The sequence below is a fragment of the Kwoniella shandongensis genome, chromosome 5, assembly GCF_008629635.2.
Source record: "Kwoniella shandongensis chromosome 5, complete sequence".
In the NCBI taxonomy this organism is placed as follows: Eukaryota; Fungi; Basidiomycota; class Tremellomycetes; order Tremellales; family Cryptococcaceae; genus Kwoniella; species Kwoniella shandongensis.
In genome coordinates, this window is record NC_089291.1 from 1,584,459 (window position 1) to 1,611,986 (window position 27,528).

General features: G+C 49.3%; 10 protein-coding genes across 10 annotated transcripts; 5 read left to right on the top strand and 5 right to left on the bottom strand.

Moving 5' to 3' along the window:
• Positions 1 to 43: 43 nt before the first annotated feature.
• Positions 44 to 1,055, top strand: CI109_103254 (haloacid dehalogenase, type II; the record flags this gene model as incomplete). The annotated part of the gene is made up of 4 exons (XM_032007197.1): positions 44 to 178; positions 261 to 287; positions 337 to 773; positions 878 to 1,055. 4 exons carry the CDS (start codon positions 44 to 46, stop codon positions 1,053 to 1,055), a joined length of 777 nt encoding a protein of 258 aa, XP_031858551.1.
• A 130-nt stretch (positions 1,056 to 1,185) lies between these two features.
• Positions 1,186 to 1,938, bottom strand: CI109_103255 (uncharacterized protein; the record flags this gene model as incomplete). Its single annotated transcript, XM_032007196.1, has 2 exons — positions 1,186 to 1,793; positions 1,905 to 1,938. 2 exons carry the CDS (start codon positions 1,936 to 1,938, stop codon positions 1,186 to 1,188), a joined length of 642 nt encoding a protein of 213 aa, XP_031858550.1.
• Positions 1,939 to 2,723: 785 nt separating this feature from the next.
• On the bottom strand, positions 2,724 to 7,177 carry CI109_103256 (uncharacterized protein; the record flags this gene model as incomplete). Its single annotated transcript, XM_032007195.1, has 7 exons — positions 2,724 to 3,114; positions 3,204 to 3,547; positions 3,619 to 4,262; positions 4,324 to 5,845; positions 5,898 to 6,043; positions 6,100 to 6,481; positions 6,563 to 7,177. 7 exons carry the CDS (start codon positions 7,175 to 7,177, stop codon positions 2,724 to 2,726), a joined length of 4,044 nt encoding a protein of 1,347 aa, XP_031858549.1.
• A 1,740-nt stretch (positions 7,178 to 8,917) lies between these two features.
• CI109_103257 (uncharacterized protein) lies at positions 8,918 to 13,367 on the top strand (the record flags this gene model as incomplete). Its single annotated transcript, XM_032007194.1, has 15 exons — positions 8,918 to 9,001; positions 9,224 to 10,187; positions 10,243 to 10,343; positions 10,397 to 10,762; positions 10,816 to 10,961; positions 11,017 to 11,072; positions 11,130 to 11,223; positions 11,279 to 11,375; positions 11,428 to 11,595; positions 11,655 to 11,810; positions 11,872 to 11,945; positions 12,014 to 12,129; positions 12,192 to 12,212; positions 12,264 to 12,613; positions 12,669 to 13,367. 15 exons carry the CDS (start codon positions 8,918 to 8,920, stop codon positions 13,365 to 13,367), a joined length of 3,492 nt encoding a protein of 1,163 aa, XP_031858548.1.
• A 281-nt stretch (positions 13,368 to 13,648) lies between these two features.
• Positions 13,649 to 15,862, bottom strand: CI109_103258 (uncharacterized protein; the record flags this gene model as incomplete). The annotated part of the gene is made up of 1 exon (XM_032007193.1): positions 13,649 to 15,862. One exon carries the CDS (start codon positions 15,860 to 15,862, stop codon positions 13,649 to 13,651), a length of 2,214 nt encoding a protein of 737 aa, XP_031858547.1.
• A 285-nt stretch (positions 15,863 to 16,147) lies between these two features.
• CI109_103259 (uncharacterized protein) lies at positions 16,148 to 18,256 on the top strand (the record flags this gene model as incomplete). The annotated part of the gene is made up of 7 exons (XM_032007192.1): positions 16,148 to 16,844; positions 16,935 to 17,011; positions 17,074 to 17,176; positions 17,260 to 17,374; positions 17,439 to 17,804; positions 17,877 to 18,040; positions 18,105 to 18,256. The coding sequence occupies 7 exons, from the start codon at positions 16,148 to 16,150 to the stop codon at positions 18,254 to 18,256; spliced, it is 1,674 nt and encodes a 557-aa protein (XP_031858546.1).
• Positions 18,257 to 19,111: 855 nt separating this feature from the next.
• On the top strand, positions 19,112 to 20,231 carry CI109_103260 (uncharacterized protein; the record flags this gene model as incomplete). Its single annotated transcript, XM_032007191.1, has 7 exons — positions 19,112 to 19,135; positions 19,283 to 19,364; positions 19,542 to 19,630; positions 19,749 to 19,835; positions 19,897 to 19,980; positions 20,050 to 20,115; positions 20,202 to 20,231. 7 exons carry the CDS (start codon positions 19,112 to 19,114, stop codon positions 20,229 to 20,231), a joined length of 462 nt encoding a protein of 153 aa, XP_031858545.1.
• Positions 20,232 to 20,479: 248 nt separating this feature from the next.
• CI109_103261 (uncharacterized protein) lies at positions 20,480 to 22,439 on the bottom strand (the record flags this gene model as incomplete). Its single annotated transcript, XM_032007190.2, has 8 exons — positions 20,480 to 20,573; positions 20,691 to 21,007; positions 21,101 to 21,159; positions 21,270 to 21,429; positions 21,659 to 21,731; positions 21,802 to 22,067; positions 22,200 to 22,258; positions 22,325 to 22,439. 8 exons carry the CDS (start codon positions 22,437 to 22,439, stop codon positions 20,480 to 20,482), a joined length of 1,143 nt encoding a protein of 380 aa, XP_031858544.2.
• Positions 22,440 to 23,224: 785 nt separating this feature from the next.
• On the top strand, positions 23,225 to 24,853 carry CI109_103262 (uncharacterized protein; the record flags this gene model as incomplete). The annotated part of the gene is made up of 7 exons (XM_032007189.1): positions 23,225 to 23,504; positions 23,704 to 23,876; positions 23,999 to 24,098; positions 24,227 to 24,283; positions 24,364 to 24,499; positions 24,627 to 24,765; positions 24,833 to 24,853. 7 exons carry the CDS (start codon positions 23,225 to 23,227, stop codon positions 24,851 to 24,853), a joined length of 906 nt encoding a protein of 301 aa, XP_031858543.1.
• A 293-nt stretch (positions 24,854 to 25,146) lies between these two features.
• CI109_103263 (uncharacterized protein) lies at positions 25,147 to 27,437 on the bottom strand (the record flags this gene model as incomplete). The annotated part of the gene is made up of 13 exons (XM_032007188.1): positions 25,147 to 25,194; positions 25,271 to 25,681; positions 25,746 to 25,896; positions 25,953 to 26,025; positions 26,086 to 26,221; positions 26,277 to 26,315; positions 26,368 to 26,420; positions 26,480 to 26,503; positions 26,562 to 26,582; positions 26,637 to 26,759; positions 26,818 to 26,926; positions 27,022 to 27,157; positions 27,265 to 27,437. 13 exons carry the CDS (start codon positions 27,435 to 27,437, stop codon positions 25,147 to 25,149), a joined length of 1,497 nt encoding a protein of 498 aa, XP_031858542.1.
• Positions 27,438 to 27,528: the final 91 nt, after the last annotated feature.

Below are 27,528 nucleotides of genomic sequence, written 5' to 3' on the forward strand. Positions count from 1 at the left end.
CAGTCAACAAAGACAGCATTACCTACCGAAGTAACGACTCAATATGACGCTAACGGTCTGCTTTGATGCCCTTGGCACCTGTTTCACTCTCGAACAAGTAACAGACGCAGTCGATGAGACCTTCGGCGACCGATTACGAGCTGTAGGATTCGGTTCAAAGGGATTCGTTATGGACTGGGTAGGTCATATATATCGTTTTATGAAACAGTTACACGGACCTCGAGGATATATACTGATCTCGTTTCTGCGAATGATGATAGTTCCATTCGTGTCAGAGGGATTACACAGTGAGTCTCATCAATACAATGTCATGATTTTCTAATCCACCCACCGCAGTACCTCTCCTTGAGCTCTCCGCCTCCACCACCCATCGCCAAACTACTCACCACCTCCCTCCCAATACACTTATCCACAGCACTGAACATCTCCCCTTCCTCCCTCCCCTCTCTCGAAAATATCACAGACCGACTTTCATCCCTCGTCCCGGCACCTACACTACCGGAAACGTTCTCGCATCTCCACAAGAAGCGCGCAAAGCTCATCATCGTCACTAATGGATCCAAATCCACAACGGAGGGGTATGCTTCGCAAGCAGGTATAAAAGGTATGGTGGAGAAAGTATTGAGCTGCGATGATATCGGACTGGCGAAACCTCATAAAGAGGTGTATGAAGCTGCTCTGAAAGCTGTTGGAGAGGTAGAAAGGGGACGAGAGGGAGAGAGATGGTTCGTCGCTGCTCATCTGTGGGATTTGGCAGCTGCAAAGAAAGCGGGGTGAGTGATTCAATAACTTTATAATCTATTACTCGGTACTCTGATACTGTATACTTCAGACAATTACATACTGTAGGCATGTGGCGCTGACTTGATTTGATCAGGTTCAAGACTGCGCTGGTGATCAATGATATCCCCGCGACGGCATTACATGGTCAAGATCAACACCTAGATGCGTGGTACGAGCTATACGGAGGTCGACCTGACTTGGTCGGGAGTTCATTGCTTGAGCTAGCTCAAGGCATCACGGAGGATCAAGCAAGAAGACTTGCGAGTGTTTAGGGCCAGCGGATACTACCACTACGACGGTTTGTGCATGCCGACCGGAAGGACGTACGCTCTTTATGTTTGTTTGTGTAGTCCATGTCAGTTCTCTAATCAACCCTCAAGGTCTACTGTGTTCATTCCTCTATCATCTGGGCCTCCTCTCCGTGCCATATTTCTCCTTATTTCTCGCTCTATCTCTCGTTCTATCCACCCTCCTCGCCCGATTGCGCTCGTGATCTCTTCCGCTACCCTCCCTGCCCAACCTCGCCGGTGCTCGTTCTTGTTGTCGAACTTGTCTTTCCAGATTCGCTCTTGTCAACGCAGCTCGTCGTGAAGGCCATAACTGACCCTTTCCTGATCTACTACTACCCGAAGACGAGGACAATGATGGGAGCGTGCGAGAGGACGATGTGTTTCTGGATACTTTCTTTGTTTTTGTCCTTCTCGCTCCAACATTCATTGATACACTCGAGGCCCCTCTTCTACTTGGAACCTTCCCAACATTCAGCCGACCGTGAGCGCGATGCGAATTTGATCTGGTCGTGTCCGACTGTTGTATTATCGGCTCTCGACCCTGGTGAAGACCACCACCACCACCACCACCATAAGACCTTTCTGTCTTGCTCAGTCTCTCCTTCCATAAGCCTAGCCCTGCTGTACTGGCTTGGATCGACTCGGTGTGCGCTTTCCTTGCAGAGTAAACCACGAACAATAGTAGCAAGGCCAACAAGATGACAAAACCAATGACGATACCTACATTATCAACATCGTCATTAGCGCCAAACAACACGTCAGTGACATGCGCGCTCAACGTTGTTGAGTAGAAGGGGATTGAGTTTGGCGCAGAAGGTCGACTTCACTCACATATGATGACGATGTGAAGAGTACTAAGCGGCATGGTGTAGTTGAACAGCCCATGCTCATTTGGTCCTCTCCCATCGATGTTTCTCCATTTACTGTACCGTACAGTCCACTGCACAAATGCGAGGTGTCACACAGATCCGATGATCACTCACTCGCTATGAATCAGGCCTTAGGATGTGAACGTACGATCCACTCGTGTTCTCCTCGCTCAGAAATGATACTTCCCTTGGATCGTCACACTTGACAAATCTCACTTACTGTATCACATACTGTACCACCTTTGGGGACCTATTGACCTAATTTATCAAATTGCAAACCTTTGAAGTGTTAGCACCCTTCCTTTACACCATGACGGGGGGGAACTATTCGTCTGGAACGAGCTCAATGGAAGTTGATCTACAGTACATGTCACAACACAACACGCCTTTCCTTGTCCGCAGCCGCTGGGACCTGTCTATGAATAAGGCTCGATCAGTAACTAAATGGCACAGGATTTCCCAATACTGTATGAGTACAGAACTCGTTGTTCGATCACTAGTAGAGCATAAGCACAGCTCCAAAAGCAATACCCTTTGTCGGTGCATGCATCTTGGACAGCAATTCGACTTTACGCTTCACAGTAAGGCGACGATACAATCCGAATACATCCCATCTTCACGTACAAACAACTTCCCCACAGACACCAAGCCAGTTAACTAATTTTTCAGATCCTCTCTCCTTGATTAACACACCGTCCGCTACGGGTGGCACCGTTCACCTATCCCATCACCTTTCCCACTTTTATTTCTACTTTTGCACTCATAAATTTCGAGCTACAACCTACAAGCTCACACCCTTCTTCATCCTGTAGTGCAAAACCATATCCGGTCCACTGCCATAATACGCCTTCAGCGTAGCGAGCGTAATCTTCGGATCGACCACACTCTGTCCACAGAGCAATTCCAGATACTCTTCGGGGGGAATATCGCCCTCTCCATCTCCTAGACTAGGTCGGTTTGGCATCATACCTCCTGATCCTAGAGTGGCCCCACCACCTCCGGCGGAGTGACTGATCGATCCTCTGACACTGGAGAGGATCGGTGTGATTTTGGAATGGGTAGAGATGACAGATCCGGATCGACCTCGTTCTGGGAACAGGTTGAGCTTGGCAGCTATGAAAGCGGTGATTTTTCTTGCTCGCAATACACGACTAGCAGATAATCGAGAAGTGCTTCATCACACACACACATTCGAGTCAGCTTCATTGTCGCTATTGCTATGACGATGGCAAGACTGCACTCGAGTGAGGACTGCACTCACCCTTCGGGCATTTCTTTCAATCCACATCCTGGAACCGGTTCCAAGATGAATGTCAACTTGACCGGATCCTTTTGTCTCACTCGGCTTGTGAACAGATAGTCCAATAACCACATCGGACTGTTCATTTCCAACGCTTCCATGTCCCGTTCTGTTGACGAAACCTGACTTCGATACGTCACCACCCACGCTCCTGCATCTTTTGATTCTTCCGAGATCAACAGGGCAGTGGATGGTGGGTAGTCGAGTGGAGGTGCTTCCCACGGCGGAGGTGGTAAGAATGGGTGAGATCGGACAGTATCGAGAATGCGAAGCTGCTCCGCTTCCCTCTCTGGAACTTTCGGGCCCTATCAGATGAAGTTACGTCAGCAAAGATGATGCAATGCTATTCCAATGGCTCATCAGGGGATACACTTACGTCGTCTTCCGGAGTGGTAGCCCTTTCCACTACAGGCAACATCGGAGTCTCCGCTTGCTTCTTCTTTCCGAAACCCTTCAACTTGCCCATGAATGATCCACCAGGAGTCTGTGGTACTCCAGGCGTAGGGGGTGCTTTGTCCTTGTCCCTATCGCCGTCTCTCGAAGGTGATTGTTCGGCCTTCTTTTTAACAGAGAAATAATCCCTTGAAGGACCAGACTGTTCGGTGTGAGGAGTACCGCTCGTCGCTGTCGGTGATTGGGGGATAGCAGACAAAGGTCCAGTTCGAAGCGCCTGGAAAGACTGCCAGTATGATGGTGCTTCGGGCGCACTCTTGGAAAGGTTGTCGCCAGACGTGTCGGGCAAGACTGCTGGTCGGGCAGCGGGGGAAACCAAACCTGGAATGTTAAGCGAAGGGGGCTTTGCGCCGGAAAAGGACCCAGTGAGAGCACGCTGACGATGTGGCGGCGATACAGGAGGTCGATCGATCGAGATGTGTTGCGGAGCGACAGGGCTTCTGCTGATACTGGGAAGCGAGGATGCTACGGTACTCGGAGTATTGGCGTAAAGGTCGCGTACTTCTCGCTCCTCGGCCTTGATCAAACCCTGGAAAAGATTCGCAAGTGCCCACTTTCCAAGATTGACTATGGGAAGGTAATGATCAGCACATATCCGCCTAGCCAAGGCAACGCAGGGACAACTTACTGCGTGAATCTTCTTTGATACCATCGAGATCCTCGAAGCCAAGATCATCCGCATACACCTCCGCGTCAAAGACTCGTCCTTCCTCCAAGTGAATTACCAGACTACCGATCTTCGTGTCCACTTGACACCAGGTGATTACCATCGTTTCGCCTTCTATTCGTTCCTTAACCATCTCCAGGACGTCCTGCGAGTGTTTGCGAACAACCACTTCGGCTCTCATCCCCCTTTCCAAATGGAGGGCTTCCGCAACGTCTGCAGTGTTGAAGCGACCTACGCAGACACCGCGAATGATATTCCAAGCTGCAACCTCACCTTCGGTGTCGACGGTGAGGACGTGTTGTCGGTCGTTGAGAAGCAATGATCTGACGAGACCGCTTCGTCCCGCGATGATATCGTCTGGTTCAATGCGTAGAGGCACAGCTTCTGACGCAACCTCTCGATCTTCGAAATTCATCCTTGCTTGGTTTACCTGTGGTTGACCACGCTCCCCTTGGAACGAAATTCTCCTCGGTGACCCTTCACCGTTAGGTTTCAGCAAGTCGCTCATCCCTCTCGGCACCGAGTTCAACGAAACTCCAGATCGTAGGGTATGCGCATCCTCTTGACGGTGATGGGCGTGTGAAAACCCGAAAGAGTACGGAGAATCGGGAAGACCTAGACAGACCAGGGATTGATATGGTACACCATTGAGTGTAGTGCGTTGACTCGATGCAGGTCGCGACTCGCCGTCCTCGCCGTTGACTGATGACTCCGACATGAAGGAGTTGGCAATGGAAGCACCGGACGCAGTAGTTCTTCTCGGTGACTCATCAATGTTGAGACGATCTCTGATAGCGCTGGGCAAAGCTGAAGCAGGGGAATCCCCTTGACCCGGTGAGAATCCAGCAGCAGCTGATGGACTAGTTGGACCATTTCGCGGTGATGGAGTGTGAGCGAAAACGACCGATCTCGAATCTTTCGAATCCTCTCTTGAAAGTTCCCCATCTCCACCATTGAGGGACAATCGTTTGTTCCTGATCCCTCCATCAGTGATTGGCGTAGGCTCAAATGGTACGCCCAAACCCGACGGTACCGTGATAGCGACATCGATGGCAGGGCTGCGATCTTGAGGTTCACGATATGATGCGCCGTCAAACTCCTTGTCCAGTCTGTCGATCCTCCTCCCAACATCTTTCCATCGTTTGATTTCCGCATGACCTGTTGCAGTCCACACATACTCGTCGTCCATGCCGACAATACATCTGATGCCCTCGTCACCCGTCTTCGACTCGTGCACACCCTTTCGAGGTGCATCGCCTTCTCGTGATAGAACGACGCATTCGCCGTCGGAGATATCAGTGCACTGTTCGAGATCCACAGCGCAGAGTATGCCATCGCGGGAACCAGAATAGAAGCGTTCCAGGTTAGGGTGGTTGGAATGTAGAGCCCAGACCGAAGAATCGTGATGATTGAAGGTGTGAAGGCATCGATGTGCCGCCAACGACCAAAGTTTGATGGTCGTATCCGAGCTACCAGTGAGCATCTATAATGGTGGTTCTAAGCAACGGTAATTGAAGACGAAGCGAGGGACCTACGTATCGTCCATCCTCGCTGAACAGGATGCTGCGTACACAGTCCGAGTGTCCAATTAGCTTGCCGACACTCTTGTCCCCAGCACGAGGATCCCATAGTCGGACAACCCTTTCTGGCGTCCCTGCAGCCAACACATGTCCAGCAGGGTCTAGCGAGGTGGATCAGCGCTGGGTCAGAATGCTGGAGATAAATTGTTTCACTAACCGACTCCGAGAGCATATACGCTGCCACGTTCGCCTTCTAGTCCGACACCTCCGTACTCGTCCGCTGCTGAAAGATCGATATTCACGATAGGCTCGTGATGCGACGATTGGATATCCCAAATTGATAGATTTCTATCCAGTGCACCAGAAAATAACAGACTAGGATGTTTTGCCCAAGCCAAAGCTCGAACATAATCACGATGACTTCCGACGAGAGCAGGAGACAGCTTGGCAGGATCATCGGGTGATGCGTGAGGGTTCCAAGCGCGAATCGTACGGTCCGAAGAGGCAGTGATCACTGTTTGGTTCATGTTACACAAGAGCATCGCGTTCACCCAATCGGTATGTGTTTGAGCCGATTGTCGGAAATGCGTGGTAGGGGGCTGTATCAAGGAGTGATCAGACTACAAGTCCATTTACGGATGTGGTTGAGGGGTAACAAAGTGAAAACGAGTATCACTCACCTTGCCCTTCGACAATTCCTCTTTATCTACTTCCCATCGATCTTCATATGGTACTTCACCTCTGCTACCGTCTGCTACCCCTATCCATCCTTCCGTTTCCTCTTCGCTACTAATACCCTCATCCTCGTCTAAGTCATCTAAATCATCATCGTCGAAAAACTCTGCGCCATCTCCTATTCTCTCCCATTTCACTCTATCGCTCCTTCCTGGTAGACCCTCGTATCTCGCCCCTCGTCTCCGCCTGTGCGGCACACCTAAGTCCCACGATGCGACCAGTCCATCCCGTCCACCACTATAAAGTATACCGCCGGGTGAGTTGGAGTCTGCGAGGATCGTCGAGGTGTCCAGCGCGAGGGAGTTGATACCAAGACAATGTCGAGGATGTTGTGGTTTGACCGCAGCTGGTGGAGTCGAGACCAAGAACGGATTCCTCGATCCCAATGTCAGACCTGGACTCGGTGTACCGTTCCCATTGGGAGTAGCGTCGGCTTTTGGTATGAGGAAAGGCGATGTATGTCCCTGACGAGGTTGACCTAGTGGAGGTAATGATAATAACGGTGGTGGTTGATCAGGCGATGGAAGGATGTAAGACACCCTTCTAGAAGTAGCTGCCATCGCGATGATCGAAGATGATTAGACGGGGACTGACAGGATAACCTTGTACAGCTAAGGTTGATGTGGTATGTTATGACAACAGTGTGACTGTTGAGATGTAGATGTCTGTGACTGCTGCCCCACGCCAGGTGGATTGCCAGCGTGACCTCGTACATACAGCATCATTATTCACCCGGCTCGGCGCGGACGACCGATCAACCGACCACCGGGGAGCTGGAACTCGTTACGTAATATGTGGATCCATTTCGGTCCATTCTTTGTCAAGGTCGAGCTTCGGCAAAAGAACTGCAAGAGAGCAAGCGGTCTTACTGCGAGCCCAGTTGGTACACATTTTTTCAGTCGTGATTCACAAACAGCAAGATGCAACATAGACCTGCTAAAACACACTGCGCGTGCGGCAAGATGTGTAGTCCGAACAAATGCCTATGTCACATAGAGAATGAGGATCAACAGCCCGTCCACTGATCCGTGGCACCAAGATGCTTCCAAAGTAGGTGGGCTGAGCAAGACTGCGAAATGAGGGTCATCCTTCCCGAAGGTAGTCCTCCGGACATCTATCTCAACGAGAAGACAGTAGCTGAGGCTGTCATCGCTGAGGCTGTTATTGGTGATGATCCCGATTTATTCTGGAAGCAGTCACGTCAGAGATTGTCCGGCACGGTGCTTGTAGCCTTTGGCCGGGCAAGTGGTAGTGAGTCCCCCGGGGACCACACAGCTTATTCGCTGCCCGTGGTCGTATACGGTTCGTATCTCATCATATGTGTACACTGCTCGGCTAAGAAAAGCGAGCATCCGGGCAATCGCCTCGGTCATTGACGGGATGTACGACGTGACACGATGATCATTCACCCTTCCTACTGCATGTGCGTGCGATGTTCTGGAGTCCACAAAACAACCTCGACGCGTGAGACGTGCAGCGTGTGTGAAGCTTAGACGTACCCGTCCCGTCCCGAGAATTGTGAGGTGTTGTATCAGTGCGATCGAGGACGGTGTTTCAGTGTGCAAGTAAATACAAATAAGATGATAACGCCTCTTACATCGAGTGAGGTTTTAGAGAGGGTTGGAGGGGTGTATGTACAGCAGTATGTATTATGTGAGGATGATGACAGATGATTGATGATGCTTGACGGATAATTAGTCATCTAATCAAAGTTCAGCTGCTTCTTTTACCGGAAGTGGTAACTGGTTCTCAAGGTTGATGATCCATCACCAATCAATATTATTTTCAATTAACCCGGTATTCTCGGCCTCTGCTCTTCCGCCATAATCACCGTACAACTTGATCGTTCTCACCGCACATACAGAACACTCGAACAGTCAAAGTCAGTCCACTGGCAATCCACTGAACCAGGAGCAGGTGCAGGAGCAGGAGGCAGGAGTGAGAGAGTGAACATTGATCCGACGATCATCAAGGAATCGGTCAACTCGATTACCCAGGTGTCGAAAGGATACTGTACATAGCCATAACCACTCTTTGATCGTTTGATTGTTTGATTGTTTGATTGATTTGATTGCGCACGAACACCACATCAACATACATTATTATCACTAGTTGTATCATTGAAAGAAGAGCGAAAGAAATACTCCGGCTAGACGGCGATCCCCCCTTTCTCTCGACACTCACAGTATTATTTATAACTCAACATTCGCTACCCCGAGTTGATCGGAATACCAAGAAAATAGCGAAAAACGCATCGTTCGAGCACTCAACTGCTCGATACCATCCTATCGACTAGGATCATGTCGTCGTCAAACCCAAACCTCGGCTATCCTACGCATTCAAATGGACACGTCAACGGCGAGAACAACAGCGGCAATCTCGTGGTGAGTTGCGAGATGACTTGTATTCGTTCAATATGGCAGCAATAAATGTTGCTTCAATCCCTCGTCTTCTCGGGCTTCTCGGGCTCGTCTTCAACGGCCATATGGCTCTTTTTGGTTTTCCAGTGATGCTACCAAGTTGTCCCGTGAAACGTTCAGCCTATATTTATCGGTTTCTTTGCTTGCCACTGGCATCCTGTTTTTCAAAGCTGACTCTCAACCTAGTATCGAGGCGCTCAGGTAAACTCTGGCCTACCTATCGACCCTTCTCTCCTCGCTCAGCAGCAGTCAATCTCATCTCAGACTCCTTCGCAGACTCTACCATCCCAATTACCGCCTTCATACGGACAACCTTACCAATTCCAGTCTCAACCGCCACAGACGTACCAGACTCATCCAGTCGCCGCGATACCAGCTCGAACCCAACCTAGCATCGAGAATTCACAGGAGAAGAAGCGGAAATCGCCAAAGACAGCACCGGTGGCGATCAATCAGAAGGAGACAAAGACCGTTGGAGGAGCAAAGCGAGGGAGACCTAGCAAAGCGTCAAAAGAAGCCAAAGAGCTCTCGGCTCAGTCAGACTCGAATACCTCTTACCCGCCCATCATGGTGTATCCCCCACCGCCACCTCATCCTGGACAGAGATACGAGCCTTCGTCTCTCTTCTCGACACCATCGTCCGCTGAGACGAAATTGAGGGATGATTCGAACCTTCCAAGCATGGGATCTTGGGCACCGCCATCAACAGCCTCGCCGCGATCAGCAGCTGTCGGAGCTTTCCAAAACCAGCAGCACCAAATGCAGCTGCCTTACAACGGTCCGGAGGGTTGGAACCCTGCATCGGAGACTCGACCAGCGATCAATGCCAATCAGCAATGGAACAACGATTCCTTCGAGTCGAACCAATCTTCCACTATGAGTCGAAGCATGAAACGAGAACGAGCAAGCGATGACAACGCTTCCAGAGCGCTTAGCGATCCCGAAGAAGTAGAAGCGAGTCTCGCCCTTGCGGAACTCAAGAGAAGAGATAGTGCTCCCTCTGGTAAAAAGGTCAAGAAAGAGGAGGACGTGAAACCGAGCGCGGCCACCGCGAATGGCGGCAAAAAAGGTGACAAGGATGGTCGAAAGAGTTGTGCAGAGTGTAGGCGATTAAAGGCCAAATGCGATAGGCAGTTCCCATGCTCTAACTGTGAGTAATCTCGTCTTGATATCATCGAGGACCAGCTTGACTGACTGAACCAAAGGTCGAAGAAGGGGATGTGCCCTTGTCTGCCCCGATGGTGATCTAAGTTGCATGCAAGGCAAACGACTTGTCCTCGCCTCGACGGAGCAACTTCACGAAAGAGTAAGCTTATCATGTCTCCTCAAGACTTCAAGCTAACCATGGTCCTCTTACAGATCGCGCAGCTCGAGTCGGCCTTGTTCCAAAGTCACAGCAAAACGACCACAGGGCACCATCCTCTGTTAGCACCAGAATATCTGGATGGTGGCTTCGCATCGTTGCCAGCCCCACCTCGTCAAAGTCCGATGTCACATTCACCTGGATCCGGCTCAAATCTACTGCAACCTGAACCTCAAAGATCGCCCAAGGATGCTTCGTCTGCGTCAAGTATCGTTATTGCAACTCCACCGACTTCTGTGGACAGGTCCAGCTCGCAAGGGAGGATGGCAGTTGAAAGTTTGTTGTTGACGGAAGATGCCGCTGCACCAGAGGGCAAACGAGAGGACGAGTGGGCAGGAGAGAATGCTGCTCCAGCTATGATCGTGAGTGTCTAAGGGTCGATCGTTCATATAGCAGCTGACCTGTGACTACGCAGATTGGTACTGTTGGCAACAACTCGACTGAAGATCTTGATGAGCGTCATCAAGTATTCGAGCGTCTCAAGAAGATTTTGAGGGTCCTGCCATCGCGCGAAGAAACAAAACGGCGCGCAGATAATTTCTGGCGCACCTCAGTCTGGTAGTGAGTATCGCTTATTGAGTAACGAGACAAAGTATCTAACGCGGTTATCATACAGCCAAACTGTTCTGCGAAAAGACGAATTTGAGAGCGTTTACGAGCCTGCAGTGTATGGTGAGTGTTTTTTCTCGTTGTCCTGCACCCATGCTGATCGACCTCGTCCCGGATCAGCCCCTACACCTTCCAATCCCTTGTCACCCCACAAACTTGCCGTGGTCCTCATGGTTCTTACACTGGACAGCTACCTTGACTTGTCGGCTGCGGAGTAAGTCAAACTCCTTCTGCTATTCCAGCCCAACTTGCTTACAGTTGCTTCGTAGCGAGAATCCCGTTGTTGCAGAGTATTGGGATGGCGTTCAAAGATGCTTTGATACCCGCTTCGGATGGGCAGCTAGTGTAGCTGGTGTGCAAGCCTTGGTAAGTTCACCCAGTCAGAGATGCGGTTTCAGGCATGCTAATGGTAGTATAGGCACTTGCGACTCTTTTCGTCGGTTTCGGTTGGCGAGGGACTCGTGCTTCCAACTTCTACTGGTTGAGACAGATGACCTCGTCTGCTCTGCAAATCGGGCTTCACAAAGATCCACACCCTTCGCTACCTGAAGAGGAGCGGGAGTTCCGTCGACGGGTTTTCCACGAGGTCAGTGCTTGACGTGATGCTACGTTGTCGACGATGGACCTGACGATTGTGTGGCTCAGATTTTCGTTCTCGACTGCCTTATCTGTCTGAACCATGGACAAAGAACAGCCATCAACGTGGAATACATTGAAGCTGCATATCCCAAGAATGTTTCTCAACTCGCGTACAAGAAATACGACTTCTGCAGAGTAGTGAAGAGTCAGGTGATCGACGTTGTGAGTTCACATTCCCGGTAGACTTTGCGAAGGACCCATCTGATGCGCGAGATACAAACAGGGATGTCTACCCGATTCTGCACCTGCTAGCTGGGATAAGGTTGCCCAGGTTAAGCAGATCTTGATGCAATTCGAGTGAGTCGACTTCCGCTATAGTTTTATCTCGCTAGGCGAACGGCCGCTGACATCCTTGCGTTCCGTAGTGTCTCGGTCATTCCGATTGTCCACTGTCCTCTTCTGCGTGGTGAACCACTTCCCGAGCCTGTCACCGGATTCAACGACGAAGATGCTCAAGCTTTGCAAACGACAACCACGTCGAGTGAGTATCGCCAAGCGCATAAAACCATGACTAAATTTGCTGACCATTGGTATCGCGATTAGTGTGTCACTATAAGGCTATGTGTGAGTAAAAAAAATCCGAGCATTTGCGGCACAGCTAACCTTTTATCGCAGTGTACCTATTCCGCCCTTCGTTGCGCCGTTTGATAGCCCGAATCCGAACCAGTCCTCCCGGTACGATCGTGCTCAGCGATGCCGATAGGGAAAGCGTGTCGATGACTTACCGAGCTTGTCATGCGATCACCCTCACGTCATACTACATGGCAAGGAAGCACCCTCGGCTCATGGCGCGAGCCTGGATGGTTTGGGTGCAGACTTTCTCGGCGGCGGTTTCTATGGCTGCGCTCGCGATCTGGTGTGGACCACATCTGGAGGCGACCTTTGTCGGATCAGTTTATCAGGAGCTGAGCGAGGCATGTGACATGATCAGTGAGAATGGGTCAAAGAGGAGCCTTGGTGTACTGGTGGGTTTATCGTTGTCGTGGGGAAACAAAGCAGATCGCTGACGCAACTCAATAGTCGCTCTTGCCAATTCTCAAATCACTGGTCTCAAATCGATACCCTCAGGTGATCGGCAAGGACGCAACCGAGACTCGAATCAGTCCCGAAGGCGAGGATATGCTGTTTGCTCTTCTCGGCGGTCAAGTAGACGGTCGCGACAACAATTCTCTACAAGTGCAGCAGACTCAAGGTCAAGTACAAGAACAGATTCAGCAGCAAAGCCAGAACCAGAGCAATGGACAATCGATGGCGATACAAATCAACGGCGGTCACGGACAGAATAATAGCGCTCAGCAGAATATCGAATACCAAAGTATCATCAATCCCAACGGTGGACCCGAGGCCTTCGCAGCAGCTGCCGCATACTCTCTTCCATCCAACGGTCAGATGTCATCACAATCATGGTACATTGGTGATACAGCGAATGGACTTGCCACGCAAGGAGGGGAGATGGTTCTACCTCTCGTTCAATCTGCTCCAACGGCCATCCCGATCTTCCCCAATGGGGGAGCTGGTCATCAAACGCAGCAAACACAAGAAATAGCTCCGTCGACGAATGGGAATGGGAATGTGAATGGGACTAGTTTGGAGATGATTGATAATCCGACAGAGTTGTGGGCTAGATTACAAACGTTCTACGAACCAGCTCCCGTTTATTGGGGTCAGAGCGGAGTAGCCGTTGGTGGGTTCGTGGATTACTCAGGACCGATGTACTAGAAGTGGATTATCGTGGATAGTGGATATAGAAGGAAGTTAAAGTTTAGGACGCGCGGATACGGGAGGAACAATGATGATGGTCGAAAAGGAAAGGAAGGCATATAGGGTTTCTGATCGTTCTCATATGGTGTATTCAATCATACTTGTTCAACTAGGTCGTTGTAGCATAATCAATGATAATGTAGTATGACAAGTACAATATAGATATGGAAATCCGTCAGACTAAATACAACATTGTCGCAGCACATGACATGACTGAATAAACTTCTCTTTCTTGCACTCTAATTTCCTACGGTACGAAATTCCCGATTGGCTTTGGCTCGACGACGATCTCGTCTTGAAGGTGGTAACACCTCTTCGTTGATCCTGGTCATGATTTGACGAAGTATCTCTCCATCTTCGACACCATCGTCGTTGGTTGAAGAGTATTCATGTCGATAGAGGGATACGATCGTACGTTCGAGGAGGGTGATGAGGGGCGCTACTAATTCGGTGGTGGTGGTGGTATCCAGTTCGGAATTGCTCGAGGCAATCACGACTTGTTGTTGTTGTTGTTGATCGGCGAGCTCGATGTCACCTTCCGTGACACTTTGACTTGTGTTCGTGATATTCACTCGACCGATGGGTATACTCATCGGGAGATGGATCATCTCCACCACCTTCCCCTCCTTTCCGACACCTCCTTCCGCCTGCGTTCGTGTGCGTACTCGTACTCGATGCAAAGCTGCAGAAATCGTATCCCACTCTTCCAAATCCAAACCCAACTTTGTCCAACCTCTCCTCCCACCCCGACCCCCATTGGCTTTCCGACTTGTCCTCTTTGCTACCCATACTCCGAGCCTTTTCTTTTCAGACTCGGAGAATGACCGAGTCGTGTTCATAAGCCCAGAAGCGAGGTAATCGATCGTCCGTCTATCCAGTTCGATATTTCTGGCCGAGTTCACCAGCCGTAAGATCAGCAGAGCGCACGGCAAGTCGACCATCTCCCCTGCACTTGCACCTGAACTACCATGATGATGAAAGATGGCTTTGAGGATTGATCTGATTACCGGTGGCGAGAGGATTGAAAATGATGAGTTTCGATTGGGATTAGTCTGGGAAGATTGGGATAGTAATTGTCGGAGGGAGGAGCGCAGGGGAGGTAGATTGTCGGAAGATGAAGGATGGAGATATAACGAGTATAGGTTGATCCACGATATTGCGTTGGGTCCTTCGTCCACTGTCTCCATTTTTGACGCGACAAGACTCGTACTAGTCTCAACATCCTCTTCTCCGGGTCCCGACACGCTCGCCTCTCTCTGTAGAGCATATCCCGCCTGAGCAGAATCTCGCTCATCTCCTCTCCCCTCTATCAATTCCCACACCTTTCTTGCCGCCTCCCAGTTCTCTGCCATCCTCTCCGCTTTCATCCAGCTGTTCAAAAACCCAAGACCAGGTCGTTCTCCCCCTAATAGACCAATTAGGTCCTTTGCCAGTTGTCGAGGGACGAGGGATCCTACTCTTCCACCTGGTATTCGACTTGCTTTGGTGTTAGGATCTTGCGAATGCCATATATTCAAGACGGTCGTGTAGGCTCGACATACTGCCGCTTTTTGGTCGTCCGAAAGTTCCGTCTCACCATTCGAGGGCGAGTGCGAGTTGATATGTTTCTCGACGACTTGCTTGAACTCTGCCAAGAGATTGATAGCTTCTCTAAATTCACCCCTTTTCGCATGAGCCAACAAGACCAGATCCCAGACTTGCCAAGGCCATCCTTCCCTCCCTCCTCCTGCGGTAGAACAGCCATCAAGTTTCAAACAATCCTCTATCATCTTCTCTACCACAGCCGGGTCCGCCTCTGTATCTCTTATAACGTTCCGCATCAACAGATCCAATAGCGGTAAGTCTAGCCGATCAGGTAAAAGCGGTAGTATGCTCTGTATGATAGCCACTCGATCTGTTATGTGAGAGGTTGAGTCGAGTACGGATTTTAGGATATTCGTGAGCGTAGGTGTGGAGATTGGTACTCCTTCAGACAAGCTGCGAGAGAGGAGAGTGCGGATAGCTGGTAGACCAGAAGGATGAGAGAGGAAGGTGGAGATGAATCGGGAGTAAGTGACTTGTCGACGGAGTAAAGAGGTTGGCGAGGATGGGTCGAATTTGTCCGAAGAGAGATACGCATGTGCCGCATTGATATGTTTCTGCGGGGCGGTGTGTCGGAGTAAGTGGGGAACGGACAACGGGATAGCGTCGGAAGTTGGTCTAATGACCCGAGGTTGACTTGGACCTGCTACATTGGAGCTGTAAGAAGCCGACGAGTCTGCATGGGCAGAAGATGTTCCTCCATTTGAGCTTGTCTCCGAGGTTGTCCTCCGAGTCCTTCTCCGTGAGGTTGAAGTCGTGTTCGGATCCAATACTGGGTTCAGGATGGTAGATAGCGAGAGCACAGGATGAAAGTCTGGTCGGAGATGCGATTCGATCGTCGAGATCACCGAAGGAGGGAGTCGGACTCGCATCGCTGCGCAGCGTTATATTTTCAATGCTTTCCAAGCAAGCGTAGTTGTGGCTATATACGCATCATCATGCAGTTGTTCAGAAGATACAAATTATGAAAGAGAGACACAAACTTATAAAGGATATTTCAATATTAAGAGTCCTCAGCTCGAAGAAGAAAGAGGAAGTCACGTGACTTGATACAGACTCGTCAATAACAAAAGTTGACTTCCCAATGTCCACCCAACTTGTCTTCTCTTACATGTTTATTATAATCGCATATATCTTGTGTATCCTTCACGACAACCATGATGGAAGCTCTTGAGGGTGCGCACGCATTGCTATCAATGTCTTCGACGGCTGGGGAACCTGGTTCTGAGAAGAAGAAGAAACGATCTCGCGAGGAGAAGGAGCGTAGAAAGGAGGAGAAGAGGAGGAAGAGGGAGAGTGCTCTTGAACAGGAGGCTGAAGGAGGAGCGGAGAATGGGAATGTGGGACGACGAGATTCAGTCGATGAGGACGGACAGGGTCATGAAAAGGACAAAAAGCGAAGAAAGATCGAGCAGGCAAATGTTGGGTCGTCGCCCACTTCGATATCGAAGACAGCGAGTGCCTCTGCACCGATAATCAAATCTAAGAAGAAGGATGACCAACATTCAGATTCCGGATCTTTACCTCCAGCAACACAGCTCAAAACCCTTTCACAAGCTGGCGTCACAGAACCCACACCTACGAAACGAAAACGACCCTCTCCTTTTACTCCGATACGCGGGGTCAAATCCTCCACTTCGACTACACCTACCCCCAAGTCAAGAATGACAGCGATCGAAAACGTCAACCCGTTTGCAGCGAACAAACGAGGGAGATCGTCCAACTACCAAGAAGGCGGGAAGATGTCGGATAGTCTGTTGGCTGCGCAATTGAGGACGCCAAAAGCGATCAATGATTGGTTAGCTTCAAACTTTATCAAGAAGAGCGAGTTTGTAAGACTCGAGAAGGAGGGTAGTGAGTGTAAAGTCCTCCTCGAACCTGTTTCTGCTCGGTTTATCATACCACATGAAGCATTACTGATGCTGTTGTCTTCTGCTGTCACAGTCATCAAAATGAAGAAGGGAAAATTCACCGAAGATGAGAAAGCGTCGATGCGAAAGGCGTTGGAGGTGTACCAAAAGGTGATTTACGCGTGGCATCTTGCTCTGCGGACGTTTATTAACTTACACCACTGTGAATCTAGGTAAACAGGATGGACGACGACGAGCTGGTGAACAGGATCATGGCGAAAACAAGGGAGAAGGGCGATGATGTGGAAGAGTCAAGGAATTTCTGGATGGACGTTGGTGAGTGATTCCCACCGCATCGTTCAGCAACCTTTTCATCCGCCATTCGCGCGTTGGAAGCTGACACGTTGACGACCTCGTAGCCGCCTCGGTTCCCGGTCGACCGATACCATATGTCCAAGCGTACCTCCGACGAGCTTACGATCCGAAAGGACACAAGGGGAAATGGTTACCAGCCGAAGATGCTATGCTCATGCGGTGAGTCGCATCACGTCTTTTGATCTGTTCCAGGGACCACGACTGATTGTACTTGTCCTTACAGAGCTTACGACCTGCACCCCAACGAATGGTCTAAAATCTCCGATATCGTCGAACGGACAACACACGATTGTCGAGATCGTTGGACGAAAGAACTTCAACATCGAGATACGCGTACACAAGGTCGATGGACCGCTGAGGAGGAAGAACAACTCATCGAATGTGTCAAAAAGGTCAACAGGTCATTGGGTCAGGACGAATTGTCGTCCAACGACGTCGCGTGGGAGATTGTCGCGCAGGAGATGGGTGGAGCGAGGAGCGTAACCCAGTGTAGGATAAAGTGGAGAGATGGGTTGTTGCCGAAACAATTGAGGAAGCTGAACACCAAAAGGAAGGCGAGACAGAGTGTCCCGCTGAGAGTGGTAAAACGGTGAGTAGCGGTGCTGTGCTTCAGCTATATATCGAGAAAATGGTCGTAAGGCTGATTATTGACGCTTTGTAGCATACAACAACTCGATATCAAGTCGGAAGATGCTATCAACTGGGAGACTGTATCAGCATGTGACGAGTTGAAAGACCTCAGTGTCAAAGATATCAGGAACGCCTTTGCCAACACCAAGAAGTCCGTCCTGAGAAGACAGGCAGATGCAAAGCTGAGCTTCAAGGGTAAGTGCAGTCGTCTTCCAGCCAGAGCAATCTCCTTGTTGAGCTAACAAACCTCTCTATGTAGAACTTCTGGAAGCGATGCACGGACAAGCGTCAAAAGTGAATAAGCTGTACGAAGATCGCGCAGGATCAGCGAAAAGCAAAGAGGTGATCGATTCGGACGACGACGAGGAAGTGTCGGATAGCGAGGTAGATCGGGCTGAAGTCGGATTGTAGGGATTCAGGAATAGAAGGGGTAGACAGGTCGCAGCTTGAGTAGCGAGTTGTTGCTGTTGAATCGCGGCGTTGTATAGATGCTACATGTCATGATATAATGATGATAATGCTATGGCAATTTGGATAAAACTCCAAGTTTGCAGATCTGGTGATATCTACATATGAGCAGGAGTCAGCATTCTATGACGGACCTTGCAATATTTTTTGACTCATCGTGTCTCTCTTAGTCTCGACGATGCTCATACCTTTCGTGGATACTGATCACTTTCCATTCCCCTTCTCCTTCTCCTGCTCTATCCTTTTCATCCGTCTCTCCACTACCGACCGTATCGGACAAGCCGTACTACCTCCTATCTCCCTCTTTTCTCGCTCTGCAGATTTGTACATCTCCATACAACATGTATAGAGCGCTTCGACGGCAGATTGACATTTCGCTTCGTTGTAGTTGTTACGTGTCAGACAGGTTTGGATGGCGCATGCTAGGTGTAGGTGCACGATCAGGATGTGAGGTGTGAGCGGGTGTACGACAGCCAGTAAATGTGAATCGCCGGATTGGACTCACCTTGCTCTTGACAGTCTTGTATTCCTCCCATCTTGCCTCTGTGTGGTCGACAAAACAAGTCAAGTCAGTGAACAAATATCTGAGCGAACTCATCATATGCATTACATCTTCGGTTACCTTTCTCATGTCTGCGTCCACTCTCCCACGGTTGTTTTTCTTGTTATCTTGCGTCATATCACATCGTCCAGTCTGCCGTGTCGGTGATTGTACTAACAGAGCTGCTATAAACAATGTTCGATTAATACAACAGCATTCAACCATACACATTTAAGTAAACAAAACGGACAAGCAACATGTCAGACATCTACTCTTACTCCGTATGTCCCCTTCTCCTCCCCTCCCCATGATCGTCAATCCGGCGATACTCCTACATACTACCAACAGATCATTCTATTCTCCGGACTTGGCCGGCACGTATCTCCGTGACGAATGTCTCGCTGATCTTGATCTTTGGTATATCCTAGGTCGAGCTTAACAAGTCCTCGCTACCTCTTTCGGACTTGAAAGAGAAGACTCTCCTCTTTGTCAACGTCGCGAGCAAGTGTGGTGAGTGAAGCTCTTCCACCCTATGTATCGATCGAAAATCGCCTAAGCGGGCCCTGGGTCAATAACCCCAACCCCGAGGGGGGACGGGCGGACGTGCACGAGGAAATCTGCGTAGACCGCAGAGGATGATCTGTCGGAACAAAGGCTGATTAGAGCACGATGCACGGCTGTTCGCAGGCTTGACTCCCCAGTACAAGGATTTGCAAGCTTTGCACGAGAAGTACGGTGATAAGGGATTAGTCATCATTGGATTCCCCTCCAACCAGGTTAGTCCGATGCTTCCCATTCGCACCACATCGACAATTCGACCGCTCAACGCCACACACTGTCCGATATATCTCTACTTGAACTATCGTCAAGCTGACAACATTTCTTCATGTGCAGTTCAAGGCTCAAGAACCTGGAACAGACGATGATATCCTCCAATTCTGTCAAATCAACTACGGCGTAACTTTCCCCATCGCCAAGAAGGTGAGCTCGACTCTTTTTAGGATCTGGTCACGATGCTTATCCTTTCGGTTCGGTGATCCAGGCCGACGTAAATGGTTCGGAGACACAGCCTATTTGGAAATACCTCAAGGCTAACGCTGAGCCCCCGGTCGAGGACATTGACTGGGTAAGTGCAGAGTATCTCAGCGTGCCAGATCCTCTCGTTTGACAGCTACTGATTCGATTACCGCCTTAGAACTTCTCCAAATTCCTTATCAAGGATGGAAAGATCAAGTGGTTCCCTGCTCGAACTACCAAGGTGGTGAGTTTGAAAAAACAGATCTCTATGAATTTGTTCTTGATCACGAACCTCTCCTGCGCGAGGAATTTGACTGATGTGTTTCGCAGGCCGACGTTGAGGCTGCCTTGTCATTGTAAGGTGTGACAACAAAGAACGATTTTGAAAACGTGCCAAAGTAGAACACTACATGGAGAAGGAGAAGAAACAATGCATTCATGCTAGAGTGCACCAAAGTCTTTCCGTCCTCTGTCTTGCCTGCTTGGCTTAGTGTGCACCGTGCACACCCTACAAACCTGTCCGGTAATCTGGACGCATCTTTTCAATGCGCATTGTATCATCGCGTAAGTCAAGACAATCCCTTGAGTTCGCCCTCAGTATCCCTCTCTCAGGCTTCTTGATCTTTGGGTACCTTCGACGCTTCTACCGGTGCCCAGATTGTGGTTTCGCTTGTACTTTCAAACATGTTTGTGATTCCTTTTCTGCGAAAATCAAAGTCAAGGCGTAAGCGACCTCGTTCAAGGGACCCTGCCGCTCTCCTTCCATTACTTCTGGGTCTAACTACCCCGTCGAAGAATAGTGAAGTGAGATTTACTCACTGGGGATAGCAACACACGTCGAATGTATCTCTTGTCCCTCCACAAAGGTATTCGAGACCTTCTGGTCCAGCTCGTAGACCATGAGCATATTGACCAGCCGTTAAGCCACCTTGAAATCCCATAAAATCCCCAGGTCCAACCTGTCTCTCTTCCACCTGATATTCCTTCGCATCCTCTACGTTGCGAGAAGTCCAGGTAGCATCGGAGAAAGCTTTGAATCCTTCATGGTGAGGTATGGAAGCGTCTATGAGTAAGAGTGTCGCACTGCCTTTTAAGATGTAGAACCATTCCGCTCCGTTAAGATGATAGTGTATTGTCTAAACTCATTTCAAGTCAATCAGCCTTGGATAGTCGACGTCGGTTGTTGGTCGGACGTATCTGAACTTCTATCAAATAGACATTGAACATACGGTCGATTCAACGTTTGGTTCCAAACGGATTTTGTGAACGCCCAATCCTTTCATACCAACTGCGAGATCACGTTGGTCATTTCATATTACATCGTGTATGTCTCGATCGACCTTGACATACACATATGCAAATGTGTCTTCTGCATTAAGTCTCCGCCCAGTCACTCACCCATATCCGAGATACAAGCTGAATGTCTGACATTGTCCGGATTGAGAGGATGCGAGTTCGGTTTGAGCGCTGCGTCAATCTCGGCAGCGACCAGTAAGGGGTGATGAGGGCTTAACGACATCATATTGTTTTCAACAACACGGGGTAGATGGGTGGATACCTGGAGTTTAAGATCGCACGCCAAGTCGTCTAGATGTCGATAAATGGAGTGCTAGGATGAATTGCTTATGACTATGTTGTAGTTTAGGAGTCCAGTTTGGTGTGGTTGTACATGTTACCGTTGACTTTTCGACCTGATTATCAAGACGCGGCTTGCATCTCTCGGATCCGGTACCGTCGGCACGCTTATCGCGCTTATCGCTCACTATGTCACGAACTTGTTCTCAGACTGAAAGTGATGTTCCTTCAATCATCCCAAATTCGACATTGTCAATATCGTTGTGGAACAAAGTCTTGTTCAACCTATCATCACAAACACGGAATCAGCATTCAAACGACCCAACCTGATATCCTGGCCAAAAAGCAAACTTACTGAGGATACACACATCCGTCTAATCTGGTTTTAGTTCCCCCACAAATATACTCCAATCCCTCTGATCCTGCCTTCAGGCAATGTGCATGGGACGGAGCTGACTCGACTGAGAAACCTAGAAAGTCGCCTGGACCAACGGGATGTTCGGTAATTGGATACGGCGGTTGAATTTGTTTGGGAGGAAGGGACGAGTCGACTAGTTGGATTGTGCCGGTGCCGGAGAGGATGTAGATCCATTCAGACGTGTTGAGATGGTAATGTATCACCTGGAAGAGAATGTACCAGGTTGGCCCGCTATTCTTCCTACCTTATATGTTACGCGCACTCTGTCTGATTGAGTCATCCCTGGTCGACGATGTGAGGCTGGATTGGCCGGAAATATCAAACGTCACACTCACGGTCGACTCGGTGTGTGGATCCAATCGACATCGATGCAACCCCATATCTCTCATGCCAGCTAGACTCTCCGCTCATTAATCACAGTCATACACAAGGCCCTCCATCCACTCGGCTGTATACTCACCCATATCACCCAGAGATGCAGTATACCGCACAGCGTCGGGATTTACAGGATGGACAGCCCGTTTCATTCCCTTTTCAATCTCTGTCGATTTGATCAACGGACCGCGAGATGACATCGTTGGCAGGATTGGCTTGTCTAGTTTTGGTAGTGGTAGTAACAGTGGGGACTTTCAGTTGAAGGAACGGATCATAACGAAGAAGGGCACATCTACTTTACGGAAGAGAAGGTTATGAGGGGAAGAAAGATATCGATGACGTAAGGTCCACTCGCAACCACTGATTAGATAAATACAATAAATGACCCAGATAAGTCAGATCCGGTCGATCTTGCTCGCTGTCATATTGAAAGGATGATGCATGTGGTACGAATACTGGTTGTCTGTCGTCTTCATTCTACATCAACTCCTTTGACGTCAAGAGTCAGGTCTGACGGCGATGCTTGATCTGCGAATACTGCTGTTTAGAAGATCTCAAACGGAAGACCTAGCTGCGCTCCCGTCACAATAACACCTAGTACTCCAAGTCGGAAACGCAGCTTGGTGTCTGCTAGATCATTCCCACATGAAGAGTGCATGTTCGTTGTGCAACATATGTGCAACATATATGCAACATATATGCAACATATGATATGTATGCAAGTATGCATGCAGTGGAACAAGACAACACCAGTAGATCAGTTAACCCCTCACCCCTGTCAATGAACAGCGGTCGATTTGGGATAAAATCGGATAAAATGGCGGTACCAAATATTCCCGGTCTGTGCGTCCTTCGTTCGCTCGTCTCGTCTTCAGTTGTCGACTTCTGCTGCAATGACCACACCTTATATATCCAACAGCTATCACATACTTGACTCTCTCAGTAACACTCCCACACCCTTGAACCCACCATAACGCATCGCACGATGGCAGAAGTCGTCCCTCAGACCGACGCGACAGCTTCAGCGATAATCGAAGACACCTCTGTGGCTGCAGACCAAATACCTCCACCCTCAGATATAGATGGAGATGTCAAGATGAACGGACAAGGAGCGGACGAAGAGACTTCGCCGAATGCAGACCAAGCAGATGGAGCAGGGGACACCAAACCAGAGGAAGAGAAAGAAGACGAAGGACCAAAGTTACCAGAGAACGCTTGTGAGACGCTGTATTTGCAAAACTTGAATGAAAAGGTTAGAATACCAGGTGAGTGCAGCGTGTTGTTACGCAGGATTTCTCGATATGTCCCAGCTATGTGTCTATCGAAAACCTGTCTCGCTGTTGAGGGCGATTCTTGAGCTATGTCACAGCTTATCACTTGCTACCTTCGACATGTTACTCCCCACATTGCCCCAACTCTACATCTCGTTCATCTCGCTGATACCACCCCTCCCAACTCTCGCAGTGATAAAAGAAACGCTTGCAAACCTGTTCAAGCCCTATCGACCATTACTGCCCATCGTCGCACATCGTAATGTCAGAATGAGAGGACAGGCGTTCGTCTCTTTCCCCGATGTGGAAAGTGCGAATACGGCGTTAAAGGATGTTGCAGAGTTTCCATTGTATGGAAAAGCTATCGTGAGTTGGGTCCGACTCATATACCACTGTCCCAAGTCCACATTCATAGCTGTAGTTCTCCGCACGTGGTTGGGGACATCCTTGCTATCGAGACGTATGCTGACGACCTGATTTGGTTATAGCAAATATCGTTCGCTCGAGGTCGTTCCGATGTGATCGTGAAGAAGGTGGAAGGAGAAGAAAAGTTTGAAGAGCACAAAGTCAGAAGATTAGAAGAGAAGAGTGGGTGTTTAGTCTTTCTCCGTTCCCAAATTTGGACCCACGAAACCAACGCTCGCTCGACACCGCCACCCTACCTTTGTGATATTGTCGTGCTGACAATATCGTTTGCTTGGTTTCGCTTCTTACAGAGATAAAACGACGTAATAACCCTCTACGACAAAAAGCTCAAGCCAAACTCAAAGCGGGTATGCCGCGGATTCCCGTCCTTCTCTCGTTATCGCTGTTCTGTGCTGATCAGTCCATATTCACCATTTCGTTGTTGCAGAGGAGACAGGAGCCGCACCTTCCAAAAAGCAAAGATTACAAATGCCAGACGAATATTTACCTCCCAATACTATCTTGTTTGTCCAAAACTTACCAGAGGGAACGACACAAGAAGATCTACGAGAAGTTTTCGAAGTGTGAGTGTTTAATCTACTTCATACTTCCACTTTCCAACCCTGTGTATCTCGTCCCTCGCACGAAAGTCCAAGTCATCGTATCGAATTCTTATTGTAGTTTCAATGCTGATTCCCCTTCTACCTATAGGCATCCCGGCCTCGTCGAAATTCGTCTTGTTACTACCAAAAAGGATATCGCGTTCGTCGAATTTGCAGACGAAGCTGCTGCTACGATCGCCAAAGATGCTCTTCACAATTTCAAGATTGACGGAGAGACAAAGATGAAAGTGAGTCGAGTCGGATCTATTCGAGCCTCGTGTGTTTGTCCATTCACTGATTCTTATCTGCGTACAGGTCACTTATGCGAGAAAATAGAAGGAGGAAGAAACGCAATATCCATATCACTTGTTCACATGCATTGTTTGTATATAATCCGGAGTTGCACAACAAGAAGTTTTTACTCTTGATTCAACTGCATCAACAGCATGGCAATGCATCGTGGAGGACCAATATTCACAAGATTGTAACCTAAACTGCGAGGTCTTCATTGGAAGCTGAAGTACATGGATTGGGTTCCGTGTGTCCGTCTGTCGATTGACTTTATCATATGTCGTCTTTGGTACTCGTCACGTTTCGTCTTCTACCGTATACACAAATTTGAATTCCGTTCAGAATCGACCCGAACGGAAGACTGCTTGAGTCGCGATACGTCGTGCCTACGTTGCAAGGCGAAACATCAGTAAATGACTCGCCAGCTCGAATGTGAAGCTCATTTTAAACGGTCTTGCTCACCTGATCTAGAGAAATGGCTTCCTTTCTCAATCTCGCTCCAGCATCATCATCGTCATCGTCATCATCATCGTCGTCATTCCCACCTCTCATCCCGCCATTCATGGCTGGCGATCTTCCCAGATTACCAAACATACCACCACCCGGTCCGGTCGGTAACATCGGAGCACCGAACACCGACAGTTTACCAGGAGGTGAGGTCGCGCCGAATGGCTTGAAGTCGCTGACAACGCGTCTCGAAGGGGATGTGGCCAATGAGGGGGACGTGTTTGTGGAGGGCGAGGAGGGAGTGGGAGGGGCAATGACGGCAGCGGCTGAAGTTCGACGAGGAGGGAGTCGGCCACCTGGCGTATAGGTGAAACCAGCGCTGCGATTCTGCTTGCTGAACTTTTCCGTAAGACGTTTGCCGGGGACCTGTGGGGATGACATTTAACGGCGGTATGGGAGACATCACGAAAAAGAAAGTGCCAGTACTTACTGGAAGGATATCTGAGACAGCATCTCCTATCCAAGCTGCATTCATCCAGGTTGACACATTCTTCTTCGCGTTCTCGTGCGGGACATACACCTCGGGCAGGTGGACCTGCTTGGTCTGCTCATTACGAAGGAGCAATCGCTCGTGCAATTCTCTGAACGGATTTGATCAGCTGGGTCATGCATATGAATCGTGCGCAAGGCAGCTTACTGAGCAACCTCTTCGACGCTCTCTATACTCTCTCCTTTCTGCCTGATTCGCTGTGCCACTTCAGACCCGATCTCTGTAGAAATAGGTTAGATGCCGTTTCAAACCTCGCTGGGGCATGATTACGATAACTCACCTTCTATCAGTCTCTCCATGTCCATGTTCTCCAGGACACTGCCAACAATAGTCGTAGCCAACAAGTCGGCAGTGGTGAGCGGAAGCATGACGCCTGATGTCATGTTGCAGATGGCGGTGAAGAAGTCGACGGCGTGCTGCGTACGAGTCGTATCAGTGATAGGCATGGATCGGACGAGAAATACCACTCACACTGTAGCCTGATAACGTGTCTTCGCAAGCGACCATGAACTGCGACAAGAGTGTCAGCTTGAGGCGTCAGATTCCGTTACAATTAGCTTACAAAGGTGATCCCATTCTGAGCCATAGTCCGAGCGATCACCAGTGGGTCGTGGCCTAAATTAAGCAATTGTCAGCTCTATTTGATCTCTCTGCAGCAGTTAGACCTAGCTCACCATCAGGATCGCCGCCTTTGATTTCTGCGAAAGAGGTCAGCAAATCTCAAGTCGACACACTTGCTGGTGCTTGTACACTTACGGTCACCACTTTCGCCAATCCCTAAATGTACAAACGTCAGCTTTGACCATCATCCGGAGGCTTCTTTCAGCTCACCATGTGGAGGGGCATCAGCCACCAAGACCACCATCTTCGCTGCCTCTCTTCTCCATTCTAGCTCGGTCAACGTCGCAGCCATACCGGCCGTGACAGCTTCGGGCCCATCACCACCGCCAGAAGCTGCAGCACGACATATCAGCCACTAGCAACATCATCACTGGAATACCAGCTGACTCACCTGTCAAGCCTTTGAGATAATTTTGGACGTCGGGGATGTTGGATGTGAAAGGGTGGAATTTGTAGACGTATGTACTATCTTGAGGGGGATGATCCCGATAATTGACGATCTGTAGCGTCGAGGTGGTGAAAACATGATCAGCTTCGGTACCCAAACACACTTCGTAGATTGGATGATGAGCAAACTGATCGCTTCAATACGCACAGCCACTCTGACATCTTCAGGACCATTGAGACCCTCTTCGCCTCTAATCGCATCGCATATAGCAGAGATATGATCTCGTACACTATTGATATATTTCTGCATCGAGCCCGTACAATCGAGGATGAAAGCTAGATCGCTACAGAAGCATCAAACCAGACGGATCTAAGTCAGCACAGATATCAAACTTCCAGGGCAAGAAAGAGAAGGTCAAACAGATAAGAATGGGTGTTGATTTGTACGCACATGCATTTACCCGTACTGGACCCACTACCTTCCACAAACCGAATATCATAATCTGTAATTGGAGGTTTTCTCAGAGGCGGCTGAAGTGGACCCTTATCGCTCCAGTAGGAATAATAGGTAGATCTGAAAGAATGTTCAGTAGGAGAGTAATCGTCCATGATGTCGTCGTCCATCTTGATCTTGTGTTGAGGTTGGAGTTGATAGATCGGGGGAAAGTAAGGAATGTTGAGTAGAAGTGTGTCAGTCGACGACGATCTTGAGCAC